This window comes from Ambystoma mexicanum, chromosome 11 (assembly GCF_040938575.1).
Source record: "Ambystoma mexicanum isolate Mex_15411 chromosome 11, UKY_AmexF1_1, whole genome shotgun sequence".
In the NCBI taxonomy this organism is placed as follows: Eukaryota; Metazoa; Chordata; class Amphibia; order Caudata; family Ambystomatidae; genus Ambystoma; species Ambystoma mexicanum.
Genome location: NC_090934.1, coordinates 793996234 through 794012354, shown reverse-complemented (window position 1 = coordinate 794012354; position 16121 = coordinate 793996234). Strand labels below are relative to the sequence as shown.

The window sequence follows — 16121 nt, the reverse complement described above, 5'->3', positions numbered from 1 at the left end:
CTGGAATTTTGAAAACCCTGCTTTCTGTAGATCCAGCACTGGGTGCCATGAATGTCTTGCTATAATCTCTCCCTGGGGAATGTGGCAAAAGGTTGTCCTTCGAGGATGTGGATTCTAATATGTGTACCAATAAAGAAAGGAGAGTTTCTGATTTAAATGTTCTCTCATTGCAATAGTTTAATTTAAAGGGACAGGGACAAAACTTGCCCCACAGTGCAATGGCACAGCCAATCTATCAGGGCATGGAGTGGTAGGGCAGGGTATTGTCCCCCCTTCAACCTGCCACCTCGCATCATTTAGGGGCTGGCAGCATGAGCCTCATTGGCCACCCCACTCTTAATTCCAAGGCTAAGGCAGGGGACTTCCTCCCAGGCCTCAATTCTTATTCAAAGTCTATGGCCCTCATTACAACACCGGCGCTAAACCATGGCACTATTAGCACCATGGTAGCTGCCGGTATTGTAACAAGTCCGCCATGGTGAAATGAGGAAGTACCACCCCATTCCAAGGTTGGCGGTACTACCCCATTTCGCCATGGCCCTTCCCCATTCCCATTTTTGCCCCATAGGGCATAATGGGAATGGGGAAGGCGGTAATTACGGTACCGCAAATTGCGGTACCGTAATTAACACCAAGGTCCCTTTGCGGGTCCATTCCTTAACGGCTGGTAAAACCAGCTGTTAAGGTGGGAACCCGCAAGGGACCTCGTAATCAGGCGCTAAGGGATTACCGGTACCGGTGCCCTTACCGGTACCGGTAATCCCCTAGCGCCAGGGTCGTAATGAGGCCCTATGAATGCAAAATGATATTAGTGAGCTGTCAAAGAAGAAAATACAGCTCATTATTGGAACAGCCACTTCCTGGTCTAGTTTTAAGGATTGTTGTGGGTTGTACCCCTTGGCTGTTGGGGAGACTTGTGGCATGTGATGTAGAGCCAGTGGACTCCTCTGGGGAGTGGTGGGGATGCCACAAATCCAGGTGTACACGTTTCCTCCTGGCAATTCTGAGGATCCTGGACAGCGGGTGATAGGCTGAAAAGCAGCCACATTGCCATCTTCACTACCCGACTGTTCACAGCTGGATTACTTTTTGTAAGTGTGGAATTTTTGTAATAAGAGCTAAGATACTGAGCTGGGATTCGTTGAATCTGCCGGCCTGTAGGTGCGGGCAGAGAGGAGAGCCTTGGAAGCGACGTGCTATAGAGCTCAAGACCTTCCTCTTCAAGGTGTGGCTCCTCCTTAACACCTAGGTCCACACACCCTGAACTCTCCACCCTACCTGAGACTTGGTGATCTGGTCCCACTATCTTCCCCCCATGCTGCCAACTGCCCACCCTCCCATGTTAGCGGCCCACTCCTTTTTTCTCTACTTCGCAAACGGTGTTCTTCTCCCATGATTGTAAAGCACTATGTTGCTTCCTGAAGCAACGTCCGCGCTCAATAAATACCCTAATATTAATAATGCTTCAGACAGCAAAACAATCCCTCAAAATGGAGAGCCTAGGTGCCACAGGAAAAGAAGAAAATATCAAGGTGACCAAAGGGGCCACACATGGCCAACAACATACAGCTTTTTCGAACTTTTGCAACCAGTTCAGACTACGCAGGGAGAATTCTTCCTCAGACAAGCCAACTTGTGTACAAGATGTAAATGTAAGTGCACAATTCAGTCCCTTCCCCGCACTTTCTTCTACCAAAGGCAGCCTTTCGGTTCCTTCCTGTCTTTTGTATTGTAAACAGCAGTTAATGGGCGGGGCTGTATCTTCCTAGCTGCAGGAGGCCCCTGTGGGGAGCAGCTCATACCTTGTGCATATGCTAATCCTTGACAGTGCCTGTATGCTCTGGGGAGGGTAATCCTTAATGTATGAATGAATAAAGCATTGACGTTTTTGCCCCGGTTTCATCACTTATCTGTGGCGTAACACTTTGCAGGAACATCCGCCAAATACCCTTACCTAGTAAGAAGCCAGAGCGACTGCGAACTCTAGATTTCAGTGTTATTAGAATGTCCATCCTGTTCGCCCACCAGCCCCACCCAAACCAAGCCCCTCTCTGTTGCTGCCAGAATGTTGCTCTTCACCTTCCTGCAGTAGGCACATCTGCCTCTCACATCTGTCCCACTTGTCCGACCAATAAACCCCCCCAGAGCCTTTCTTCTTACAGAGCAAAATGCAGCCTGGCCACCAATAGTTACAAGAGGGCTTTATACAAGAGCACGTACAAGTGTGACAGAAACTGAAACAAGTGGCGCTAGCAGAATTGCAGCCAGTGTTTCAGCCTCCTATTTATGAGTTGCAAACTCGAGCAGATAATACCACCTGCATGTGCCTGGAGGTATCGCTTCCCAAAAAAATCACCACCAGTGCAATTACCTCCGGAGGCAAGCTCTACATTTCCCAGTAAATCCTATGAGACTTCAGAATGGAAACTTTAGCAAAACAGAAAGGTGAAGGCTGGAAGGTTTTGAATTAATCATAACCACAGGCAAAGCTCTGGGCAACCCTCCAGACCAACGTTTTTCAGCCTGCCAAGCCATTACAGAAGGGGAAAAACCATATGCAAATCAGGCTTGGTCCTACCCCAAAAGGGGCAGTCCAGCCCGAACTGCTAGGTCACATCCCTTCTGCACAAGACCACAAGCATCCCCAGACATGTTTCAGCCTTTTTGGGCATCATCAGTGAGGAGTAGCTTGGGTCTCTAGGCCCGGCAGACTGGGGACCCACGTCTGGGCATACCCGTCCCACTCGGGGTGACTTTAGCAAAACAGAAAGGTGATGGCTGGAAGGTTTTGAATTAATCATAATCACGGGCAAAGCTCTGGGCAACCCTCCAGACCATCGTTTTTCAGCCTGCCATACTTCATACTGCAATGTATAATCGGGTGGAACTTCCACTGCTACTAGTGGCGGCAACTATATTTCGTTTCGTTTTGTATTCAGTTGCATACGAGAAAGTCAGGGCAGAGTACAAAGTCAATCTTTTAAAAGACCTCTGCTGCCATCTGCTGGAATGAATGTTGTTTAATATTCCCTGTATACTATGGGCCCATTTGCGTGGCCACGCTCAGTTTGTTGGTATGAGCAGCCTGTTTACAGTAGACTGATAAATTGCCCCTCTAGTTTTCATTGAAAAGCAGTATTTTGCAATCCCTACTCCATTTAAAAAACAAAACTCCCCTGGCAGATATTTTAAATAAATATACCACATGTGCACTGTTTTTGCGGTAGTGCGCTACAGTACATCAGAAATGTAATACACCCATACATAATGTGATCTTTCGATAAATGTGATTAAGCTCAACATTTTCTTAACATGTTTGATATTCATAGATATGAATGTGTTGTTAAAAAATGTCGCTACTACTTGGCTTTCCGTGTCTGATATTTGGAAAACACCTTATAATTAAGGTTAAATAAAGGTAAGGTTTCTTACTAACAGACCGCTGCATTTGCACCGCTTTCAATATAGCATACGTGCTTTGCACACACACATCTGCGCAGTAATAGCGTACCCCAAAAGGCAGCATTTGAAAGAGGGGGGCTGGGCGTTGCTAGGGCTCCACCGTGCACGGCATGTGTGCATTGCTGAAGCCAATTCCACCATTTGTATTGTTACACCTGAAAAGATATGGAACAGGGATGCTAGCATCTAGTAGACACCAGGGGCTCCATTATCCAGTTCCTGGGATGCACCTGGCACAGCTGCTCTAAAGTGGGTGCAGCCTTCTGCTTTGTGCTCAGCGCTGGAAAGTAGTGCTGGGTATCATTCTACAAAGGAACCGGTGACCCTGTCTTCCTGCGAAATGATCTGCTGGATGTGCTTTTGCTAACACTGAAAATGCCACTGGCCACACCACTCCTCCCCACCGTGAGATTCAGCTTTTCATCTTACACCCTAAGGGGAGAGGGAGGGATCACAGTGTGTTCTGGGGGACTCTTCACTCGTCGCAAATGGCCCCCTGACAATGCGACACGAACATCCACCACTGTCGCACAAGCACTGCACCCACACCGTGCAGGATTTGCTGATGCAAAGCACCCACTCAGGCCACTGTGATTCAACCGTATGCATGGGGCATATGTTCCCATGTACATTTTGGCCTATGCCCTTTTGAACGCCAGCCTAGAAGGTTTGCAGTCCCAAATTCATTCACTGCGTCAGCCCATCATCCCCGACCTAACTGCTTCTTCATTTTTGGGCAGCCCATGACGCGACTGAGCTGCGACAATCGGAACTTCAAACACCTGCATCTGGTAATCGCAAAGCTCCTCGAGGCGCCCATAGACACCAATGCCCGTGCTCAATTCCCGCCGAGACACTCCCCTGCTTCAAATCATGACTTGCGCCAGTCACCAAGCAGTAAAAAGGCAGGCTCTACATTGTGGAGCCACTACAAACATCTAAGGTTTGATTTGATTTAAGAGTCTGGGCCTCATTACACGGTAGGCGGTAACCATGGCGCTATTAGTCCGCCTTGGTGGATGGCGGAATTACCGCCCTACTCCAAGGTGAGCGGGGGCGGTAATTCCCCATTCACCAAGGCCCTTCCCCATTCCCATTTTTGCCCCCCATAGGGCATAATAGGAATGGGGAAGGCGCTAATTACGGTCCCGCTAATTGCGGTACCGTAATTAGCACCAAGGTCCCTTTGCGGCACCCTACTTTAACGGCTGGTAAAATCAGCCGTTAAAGTTGGGTCTCGCAAAGGGAACTCGTAGTAAGGCGGTAAGGGTTAACGGTCACCGGTAGCATTACCGGTGACCGTTAACCCTTACCGCCTTCCGTGTAATGAGGCCCTATGTCTTGTCCCATAATGTGTTAAAGAAGCCGGGCAGTGGGGAACTGCATTTAGGCAAAGCTGTCAATAAAGTCAGTCAAGATGCTGTGGAAACATTAGGAAGATCAAGACTTCATATAAACAGCAGAGTGTTTAATTCATTATGAAATGAGGTAAATGATTCCAACTTCTAGATATAGAGTATTAGTGAGTTCCACAGGTACGGTTCCGGCCACTGAGAATCACCTGTCACCTCTGGTAGGACATTAGTACCTTCATTTTTAGTGATCACAACAAGCATGATGATTGATATGGTTGCTGTTTCTGCGCCAGATATTGGGGAGCTAGTCCATTGAGGCACTTGAAAACCAAGCAAATCATTTTGAAGGTGATATGCTGAGTGATCGGCCACCAGTGCAGAGGGTGCTGGGAGTCTGAGATTGGGGCACCTTTGGGTCATTTATAGATAAGCCTTAGCACAGTGTTGTGAACTTTTTGTAGACGACTTGAAGAAACCTTTGATCATCCGCCCACATATAGAGCATTGGAGTAGTCCAGGCGCAAGTTAACTAAGAAGCGCAACACCATCATGTGGTCAGAGCTCAGGAGAAATGAGAGAGACCAATGTAACAATTTCAGGTGGAAAAATGAGGATTGAATAACTTCATGTACTTATTTGGTGGTCAGGTCTTAATTCTGAGTCCCAGATTACTCAGAGGTTCTTGATCTTTTCAGAGAAGGAGAACGGGTCCCAAAAAAGCGACGGGGGGAGACACATTGCTTGATCCGTCTGTTAAAAGGTGTCTCTGGCCAAGGAGAGGTTTTTCATTTTGAGGGATTAAATTGAAGTTTATTTTTAGTGATTCATATTTTGATTCCAGTAAGGCAGGATTGAAGTTGTGAATGCTCTCTTGCGAGCCTGGCACTTTAAATAGTAATTGGGTGTTGTCTGCATAGGACTGAAAGAAGATTTTATGTTTGTGACTAATGAGCTGTGAGAAACCTGGTGGTATTCTCCCATGTAGACCCTGAGAATCCTCTCTTCAGGTGGCCAGGGGAGGGCCATCGTGTTTGGAACCCCACCCTGAGGTGGACAAGTGAGGGAGGATTACCTAGGTTGGGGAGTCTGGGGTTGTGCCCATAGGGAGACCCCAGATGAGATGCAGTATCCCAACGGAATGATAGGTGAGGAGGAAGAGGTCCCTGAAGCCTTCGTGGGATATGTAGGTCCCATTGTCCCTGAACCAAGAGGGAGGAAGAAATATCATACCAGAACAGAAGCTGGCAGGGAGGAGGGCCAGATGAGACAAAAGCATGGCTTTGACCTCAACACCTATTTAGCTTCACCCATTTCAGACCAAAGGTGTGTTGTCAAGACCAGTACTTTCATGGCAGGGTCCCAATAGGTAGGGAGTAACGTAACAATCACCCTATGATTATTCAGCCTTTAAATATCAGTCTCTTTCTTATCCTGTTTCCCCCTCACCATTCCCAATATGTACTGAAACGAGGAAGAGGCAACCAAGAGTTAGACAGATTACCTGTGTGAAAAGTACTGTGAAGAGGAAGATGAATGGAGAGACAAGATCAGGCACTTGACACCAACCATACACACCTGCTTCCAATTGACCCTCAGTTAAGGTATAAAAGGAGGAGTTCTGTTAGAGGGAATGAGCGAGCTGGGGTTGCTGGATGGATCGTGCAAACCAGGGAACAGGAGGCTGCAGCTGGAGGAACCTGGAGGATCCGGAGGAGAACAGGATGCCAGGGCACGGAGCCGGGGTGTCAGAATTGTTGCAGCATGGCAAGGAAGCTGTGTCTCCATGGAGCCGGATCGGGGAAAGCTGTGACCTGTTGACCATATCCAGGCCAGTGCTCGAGCCAGGGGTATCTGAGGGGCAGGTGGTGAGACCCTGACCTTGACACACACATCCCGAGGAAAATGCCCGATAGAGCCGTGCTACTCAGTGAGATTCATGAGAGAGAGAGAGAGAGAGAGAGAGAGAGCAAGAGAGCGAGAGGAGGAGACACTTTTCAGATGGGAATCTGTTGTATAGATAGATTTGAAGGACTCAGTGAATATAATAAATGTATCAATTAAGGATAACATCCATTATTATTTCAGCATTGTGTTTGTTTTTTTCTACAGATTCTACCTGTTAGTATGAATATTTCAAACAATGTTTACCTTACTTCTCTGGTGAAATAAGGTATGTAAACCCATATATTGTCTGACAATTATATATTTTTGGGGTGAATTGTAAAATAATGGATCATTAACTATACACAATTATATATACTTGTTCCAATGAGGCACACATCATTACAACTGAATGACAGGTATCATCAGGTTGTTTCAATTAGGGATAGCATGGACTATGGTATATGTTTTGTCTATAATATATATATACCATGATGACTTTTAGAGGTTGCAGTCTGATTGCAAATATCATACTTATTTCAGCTTCATGCCCTCAAGATGGTCCACAGGTCCAAAATGTGTCAGTCAAGTGCTGTCAGCCTAGTTTTTTTTTAAATTAAAGATGGGATATGATGACAACAATAAAATAACCTTTTATGATTAAGGAGAAGAGGAGTGAAGAATTCTTTCAACAGAATTGGAACACTTAAGTAATGTTTTGTAAATTGTACTCTACAGCGGTGAATCCAGTATTTTGGAGGTTCCAAAGATCTGTTGGTTTATGTTGTTTCTTCATCTATGTGCAAGGTGGATATGGTATGCACCTGAATAAGTTAATTAAGTATTAGGAAATAGATCAGTGGTTTAACAGTATAAGTTAACAAAAAAAGGGTGGTGTCCACCGTCTCTTTAATTTGTTTTAAATTATTGGAACAAGCCTTTGTAGGCTTTAGATTTTGCGGTCCAATAACCTCACCAGTGATGTCCGTAAAAGAAAAGACAAGACATGATACAGTGTGGGCAAAACAGGGAAGGAAGATTAGGAGGTTGTGGAGCAACCCGACTCAAGCAGAGGCAAACAGAGTAGTTGCTCACCCTTGGAAGGACCACCCTTTGAACCGACGCCCTGGGCGAGGATGCCCAGGCAAAGTGGAATAAGGACAAATGGCAACGAGCAAGTGATCCCTCATGTGACCGACGCAGCCCGGATAGGAACAAGCAGGCCCGTGGAGGAAGGGGGCAGGGAAGGAACAGTGCAATGGGTGCCACAGTTTTCTTGGGCCTCGGGCAGCCCCCAGCAGGAGTGTTACCAGCAGCATCCAGTTCCTGTCTTTAGGTAAGGCAGGGGAATCCTTGCTGTTGATCTAATGGTTGTGTGACCCCTCAAATGACCAGCACTGTCCTGGTAACAGAAGATGCAGTCTGTGGAGGAAGGTGCTGGGGAGGATCCAAGCAGCGGGTGCCGTGGTCTTATGGTTGTATACGAATTGTTTGTTTCACAACTGTTCGAATGACAATTGACCTTTTCACAATTGACCGAATTGTGAAGGTCAATTGTACCATATATGTGGGGGGAAACCCCCCACCCAACGCCAAGCCCCCCAAAACCCCTATATATATATATATATATATATATATATATATATATATATATATATATATATATATATATATATGGAAAAAAGGGAGGAAAAGGCGAATCGCACTCCCGCAGGCACAAAGATAAATGCCAGGTTCAAGAAAGTTCGTAAAAAACAAACAGACATGTCTTTAATGTTTTAATAAGTTAAAAACCAAACGCATCGTGCAAAAAGCAAATACACGATACATAGCAGCACATAGAAGACAGAATAAAAACAGGACGCCTAGGGGCAGCAGCCTGCAAACAACGCGTTTCGCGCTATACTAAGCGCTTGATCACGTAAGGGGGAGAGGGTTGGATAGTGTAAATACATCACCTATGATGGTCCTTCAACTATGTCCATGGCAATAACTATATATATTCGGTCAATTGTGAAAAGGTCAATTGTGACCCTATAAATTCGGTCAATTTTTCATTCGAACAATTGTAAACGAACAATTTGGGTAATACCGGTCTTATTTGGCCTCCAGCAGGAGTGTCAGCAGCAGCGTCCAGTTCCTCTCATCCCAGTAAAACCTCATATGAACTTGGTGCATGGACAAAGTAAGTGAACTTTTTGATGGGAGTAGTAGCCTTAGAACTCCTTAACAAGTTAGGCCAAAGGAAGTGGGACATTGATCAGTCAAGTATACTGCTTAATTAGAGTTGTAGCACTAGGACTCTCCAACATGTAGGATTGAAAAATATATGCAAAATGGTGAAGTGGGCTAACAAGACAAGTGCACTGCTTAATGGGAGTTGTATTTCCAAAACTCAATAACTAGATAAGTCAAAGGAGGTTGCGCACTGACCAGACAAATGCTTGATAAGAGAGGACTTCAAGACCCCAGTGAGTCTTTTAAAGTGGTGCAATGACAAGACAGGTGCACTACTTGGAGTTGCGGTCCTAAGACTCAGCAATCTGTAAGCCAAGTGGTGTGGTGCACTGACAAGACAACTGCACTGCTCGGGGTGATTTGTTGTCCTGAGACTTACCAAAGTATTACGACAGAAGACACAACTGTATTTAGAAAGGGTAGTGCATATTGACTTAGTGCCGCATCCTATAGGAACAAGAGTTTGGACAGCTCCCAATGAAAGTAAGCTCCACTCATGGGCTACCAACAACTAAGAGTATAGCGTAGAGGACATTAAACAAAGAATGATAATATTCATACATAAAGTGTGTTGTCTACAAAGGACAATAAGACAAATCCTAAAGGCCAAAGGGAGGTGTAAGAGAAGTGTTGCTAACCCCCAAATATTGACATTGAGGAGGCTCTGTAAAATATTAAATTCAAATCTTTTTCTTTTAAATTGGAACATTGTGTTGAAGTCGCTACTTGGGGAAGACTATCTGTCACATATAATATGGTGCCCAGGTGCCCAACCTATCATAATACAGCAGGGGCATCATTGGGGATCACCAGGGGTCACACCTGTGCCCCTGTGGTTCCCCTTGCTACCCCTAAAAAAATATATATATATTTATTATTTTTAAATGGAAGTTCCTGGGCTGTGACCAGCACCATGTGACTCTTTGTTTCTGTAGTGGCTGGCTTTCTTGTTCAGGCCTCTCACAAAAAAAACAAAAAAAACAGGGGGTTCCAAGGGGTTCCAGAAGTGGTTTGATAAAGGTTGACTGCTCAGTCTCAGTGTATAGTAACCAACAATCCACCTAACATTCACGCACAATTCTACATGCACTCTTACATCACTACAACAGTACATCATTAGAGCCAAGCGGGCTTAAGCCTATCCAGGAACAAAGCTCATACCCCACATTACAATGATCCTGATCATAACACAAACATATTAAAAAATCACTACAACTACTGCCAATTTACACAATGAAAAATCAATACATATGGTGATCCATTCTTCTATGAAATGTATATCACATTACAGTGATATTGTAAATAATATTTTTCGTAGTGTACTTAGGAACAATGCAATGTGATGCCAATTCCTGTTTTGTGAAGTGGTAAACGGTTGTGTTCCATGGCTTCCTGTGATGTCACTTTGGGGTGGGGTCAAATTACATCACATCCTGTAAAATCATCAGAGGTCAAGGGTCATGTGATGTCACTTCCGCTACCGCTGGCATTTTGGTGAAATGACGTCCCTGCAATACAGCAGTTTCCCAGTTGTATGGACAAATTAAAATAATCCAACTCGCCACAAGAGACTTGTTCGTTATTTTATAAACTGTTTTAAAAAGACATTTAAGAAGGTGTTACTAAATAAACTCTTTCTTACCTTAAACAGAATATATAAAATGTACAAAAGGATTCCGAACCCGTATACTGGGATAATCTGCCCAAGAAGGTTCTGCCTTGTAGCACCTCCTACCCCAGTGCTGCTTTTCGTCTTAGAGACAGCTTCTGTGAGATGGGATCTTGGAAAATGTGAGCCGGTGGACCTACTGTCGGAGGGTTTTGGATGCATAGTTGGTGGAAATCGACCAGGACTCCCTGTAAAATGATACAACAATGTCAAGTCATTTTTCAAATATGGGGACAACTGTGCAATCAACTTGTCATTTAATGGCTTTGAAGGAACTAAAAAAAAAAGAGATATTAAGTCAAAATATTGAAACAAGATGTAATGCAAGGTTTTGAGAGGGTAGCTGCATCTTTGTGAATAGACAGTTCCTTTTTAGTGACATACATGTTGAATTTTGTGCAGCGGACAGTTACCAGTAACCATCATTTAGAAAACAGAATGCAGTAACCCTCAATGATTTATGCAGGCATGCCATATAAAGAAGGATTCTTTTCATAATGTGCTTAACATTAATAGTACAGTTTTCAGCTACCATAAGGTTATGATATATTGGTGAATGCAAACATGTTTAAAGAGAAGGACTTGTCTGCTGCACTGCTCCTTGTAGTAGTAATAGTAGTAGTTTGTCATTTATCCCATTAGTATGGCCTCAATGCGCTTGTGGGTAAACGCCCTCAGTGACCGGAGTCCAAGTATGTGGATTGTTGGACTGGAGTAGAATGCAGGTGCGCATGAGGCTGAGGTGGGCTGGCCACGCTCCACTAAGTAACCCCCAAGAAGGTCAGGAATATGCATGGGTGCTCAGGGAGGTCAGAGCATTAAGAGAGTGCAACAGAATCGCTATGTGACCCGCTTGACCAGAATTTGTTGTAGGTCGAAGCTGCTGTCTGATGGCTGTTGTGCTTTGTGTATTACAGTGGGGTTGGATGTGAGTGAGTGTCGGTTAGTTGCTGTGCCTGGAGCTGGTTCTCCACCTAGTGGTGTTTGACTACATACGCTCTGTATTTAGCTTTTTGGTGTTGCTGAGCGAATTTGAGTTGTCCTGACTGTTTTGAGAGTTGTACTTTACCTTGTAGTGGGAAATATTCTGGATGTAAACGAAACTGTGGCAGAGGCGTATTTTATATCTTTTGACCTGCCTTCTGATCCGGCTCATTACATTGTCGGGTATGTGTTTACCTTCATATTTTTTCAACTATTTGGATGATGATTGTTCATACTGATATTTATATACTTACGTTGTTTCTAATGTGGGAATTATTCTATATTGGATATTAATCTTGGGATGGTTGGCACAATTGCATGTGAATGTTATGTGTTTATTGTTTTAGACTTGCCCTGATGAAGGAATTTGTTATATTCCGAAATGCATTGGCACAAAAATAAGTCTTCAGATAGAGTGATTTATGGCAATCTCTTCCTCACGAAGAACAATTTTGGTGGCTACTAGTCACTTCTTTCTACTAATAATTTTCAACATTGAAAAATCACTATATATTTGACTTTTGTATTTTTTCAAGAATTGGATCGAAGGAACTATACATAGTGAAATTACAACTAATATAAAACCCAGTATGGGATTCCAGAGAGCGGCTGTATGATTGGGTTTTCACCTAATCTTTGTTTCTTGCCATTACCCATAGCTGTACCCCTGCGGAGCAGCAGTCAGTTTGTCACAGTAGTATACCAAAATCTGAAGAATGTAGTCCTCCTATTAATAGTGTTGTTTACATGTGTGGTTGTACAAGATTACCTCAAAGCAGACCTGAAAGGGGATACTTAGTCGATAAAGCCTCCTGTGCCTATGCCCCAAGACTATGGAACCTCCTCCCAATCAGCATCAGACTCGCCCCCACGCTCCTACAATTCAGTAAAGAACTCAAGGTGTCTCTCCTCCACAACATCTAGGCCATCACATCGCCCCTCGCACCACCTGACTTGCTAAACTCCACCCGCCCCTCTGCTCTCTGCCACCTGGTACAGCTGTACCCTTCCTCTGTATCCTATCCCCTTCTGTATTACTGTTGTGGTGTTACCTCTGAAAGACGCTCTGTTATGCATCTCTACTGTTGTATACCTCCTAAAGTGCTCTGTTGTGTATCTGTATTGTTGTATAACTCTGTCAAGTGATGTGTTGCTTCTTGAAGCTAGGTCCGAGCTCAATAAATACAATAATAATAATAATGATAATAATAATAATAATAATAATATATGTCAACACTAAGTGCAACGCATTAAGCGTAGTGTGCCCATCATTCATGGCAACATTGACATGGCAGAACATTTTCAGAATCAGGATTATAGATGTGTCATTAGAAAGTTGACTTTTTCCAAGAAAAAAATGGTGGATGGGTTGTTGGCAATAAATAAGTGTACAGCCATAACCACGAGAAGCTCAAAGATTTAGTTGAGGGGGCGACCATCTACCAGGAATAAGGTTGCTTCTATGCCTGGGTCCCATTTGCCCATCCCCAGCATGGTTTGTGTCAGTCTCCAACCATATACTTGAAGGGGATCTCATAAAACTATACTAAAACATAATTGCCCCTTCTCTTCTTTTCACCTTAAAAAAGAGTGAGATTTGTATATAGTAAATCAGTCTGATTTGGGCATAACTAACCTTACTGTTCTTCCTAGTATCATTAACAGTTCTCCCAGCGATAATGACCATCTAACCAAATGAATGATGGGTGGATCATGTTGTCATCAGATATCGCTGTCCTCGGTGTCAAGTTAGCAGACCCTGAACAGTGTTCCTTTATATTTATATTCTGGTAAGTCCAAATAATGTTTCCCTCAATTGTTTGCACCTTCCACAGTAACCTTTTAGATGTCATGCTGATGGAGGACTCATTTGATGTCAGCATCACTGAAGGTTGACTTAAGGTCAGAGCTTGTTCTATAAATAATATCCACATACTTACCTTTAGGTGCCATAGGGAGAATGGCAGCTTGTCTTTAATATTATAACAACGGTGGAGAAACTTACTTATTTTCAACCTGAGTCAACTGGTTACATTCCACAGCTGATTACTTTGTCATCTTGGTTGGGGATTTTAATGTACATTTTGGTGTTGGCAGTGCCCTTGATCCCAACACATTGGGGTCCTGTGGTGTTCCTGGCGTATTACCCATATGCTGTACCAGTCTAGTTTAGTGAATCAACAGGGAAAAGTGTTAATTAAATTATTGGAGGATCACAACTTATCCATTATTAATGGTCATACAGGTTCTGATTTTCCAGCCAAGGGATCTGCACATCGCCTGCACCTATTAATTATTACAGGCCTCACAATTTGCAATCATCACTAGGTATTGGGACGTTATCATTTGCTCTTGGGGAATTATAAATAGTAGCTGTGTGCATGTGGAGAACTGGAGATGTGGCTAGTAGCTTGCCTTCTGAAATACCCTTGATTATTTAATAAGTGGGATTTACGACTGGTGGCACATACAAGACATTGATGTATTGGCTAGGGTTGAAAGCAACCACTAGCCAATATTTTAAAAACGCTCCTGCTTTACTGAGGGGGGCTTCATGGCTCCATCAGAATGTAATGTGGTAGAATTAAATGGAATCATGCCAATTCATATGAGGGTTTGGAGCAGGTTATTAAGGAAGATAATGTATCGTTTCATATGTATATTTTATCGGTGGAGTGCTCAATCGATTTTCAAAGCATTTGAATCTTTGAATAACATTCATTAATTGTTTCTCACCACTATAGAGAGTTGCCTTTATCCTAAAAAGTCCAAAGTAGCATTGTTTCACAAAGGGAGTCATATGGCTAAAATGTATTGATTGAGGGACTTAAAAATAATAATATAACATGGCCAATCAAATCAAGACCGGAGTTGATTACATGAGTAACATCCTGAGGACCAAACTCTGAGTAGAACTACAGACCTAGGACTAAAACGTTGTTCTACCAAGAACGTTGTGCTCCGTTGATGTTAAACATTTTGCATTAGAACTTGATAACTTGCTTAAAAAGTCTCAATTTCATATACATTGTATGTCATCTGTAGTTCATATACAATGAAGTCATGTTAATATCATTGAAAACCTTGTTAATGCTCCCACTCCGTTAGCAAGGGATTGCTTAATTGATGGATGTGTCAAGTTTAATTCCTTCTTTCTTGAAAAGGTTATGACTTTTAAAACATTCATTTTCTAAACAAACCTTCTATCCTTTACCAACTTGAAAAACCTTTAAATTGTCTCTCTTGAAACTGTTTTAAAATGGTTTCACCTGAGGTTGTAGAAAAAACAATTATTTAACAGCCTGCTATGCCGACAGTGCTTTTCTTGTGAAAGACACGTTCTGTTAAATCGTTTAGATTGCAGATTACATGTATTAATGCCTCTATTTTTACATGGCTCCTTCCCTTCTTTTTTTAAAGTTGGGATTAGGGTGACCTTTATTAAAGAAGCCTTTATTTGACCTGATCATGTGAATATCTTTCACCATGTTGCTAACCTTCCCTTTTTAGGTAAACAGTTGGAACAAGCAGAGGCCATTCAAATAGGTGTTCATATTGATTCTCATCATCATTCACTAGATTACAAATCTGCTGTTTGTGCCCTTTGTTGCATGGAAACAGCTACACTGCATATTGCTGACCAGATTCTTCATCTAGCTGATTACTAGTGTTAGAGCTTTCTGCAGCATTCAACAAAGTCTGCCATGAAGCTATTTCGCAGATTTCAGGTACCTGTCTGTCGAGCGGCCTAGTCTTTAAACGGTTCCACTCATTTCTTTCAGATGGATCTCAACAAGACCAATTGTGTCCTTTTCAGGCACCCTATCTTTCTGTTACCTATGGTGTTGCCCTGGGATCGATCCTGTCCCTCTGTTTGTTTGATCTGTATATGGAGCTGTTGGGTTATATTGTTAGAAGATTTGGATTTTTTTTTCTGGAGACATCAAACCAACTGAGTAGCTGTGTTCATTAAAGAGTCTAACACTGGGATTCTGCAGTTCTCTATCTCTTAGGACATCAATGTCAATTTGCCATCTCTGAAAGTATATGAGGCTATGACCTGTGTAATTGCCCAATCTTGAGCTGGAGTTTGGATAATTGCTCTCCCTCCCCTAAATGTACGTTTATCAGATCAATCCTGTACATTATGGAATCCACTGTAACAGAGGTTTTGCATTATGAAGCCCATGATAAGCATTTAGATCAAAAACTACTGTTAGCTCAGGTCTTGTTTTGGTTCCCTGTCAGGACCAAAGACAAGACTTTGCGTACTAGGCTTAGACTTGGAGATGGGTTACCCTTAGGCAATGTGCTTATGTGCCAGTGGACAGGTTTTGGTCAGGTTTGGTCTAAAGACATTAGGTTTCATTGCTGATGTCAGATTCCTATTCAGGTAATCCAAGAATGTAGTGCATAAGGCTTTTCTACGTTGACAGGAGAAGGACCTTCTTGAAATGGAATAAAGCAAATTTACAATGAGAGCTTGCTTGCCTTTTACACACCTCTCCTGTAGCATTGATAACTGTCTCGCC

At 43.3% G+C, this 16121-nt stretch overlaps 1 protein-coding gene across 1 annotated transcript in view; it reads right to left on the bottom strand.

Annotated features, from left to right (window-relative positions):
- Positions 1-16121, bottom strand: part of RIC3 (RIC3 acetylcholine receptor chaperone) — a 145105-nt gene that overhangs the window by 113908 nt on the left and 15076 nt on the right. Inside the window, exon 2 of the mRNA XM_069623729.1 lies at positions 10579-10793. Within this exon, the coding sequence (XP_069479830.1) occupies positions 10579-10793 (215 nt within the window). The remainder of the gene's footprint in view (positions 1-10578; positions 10794-16121) is intronic.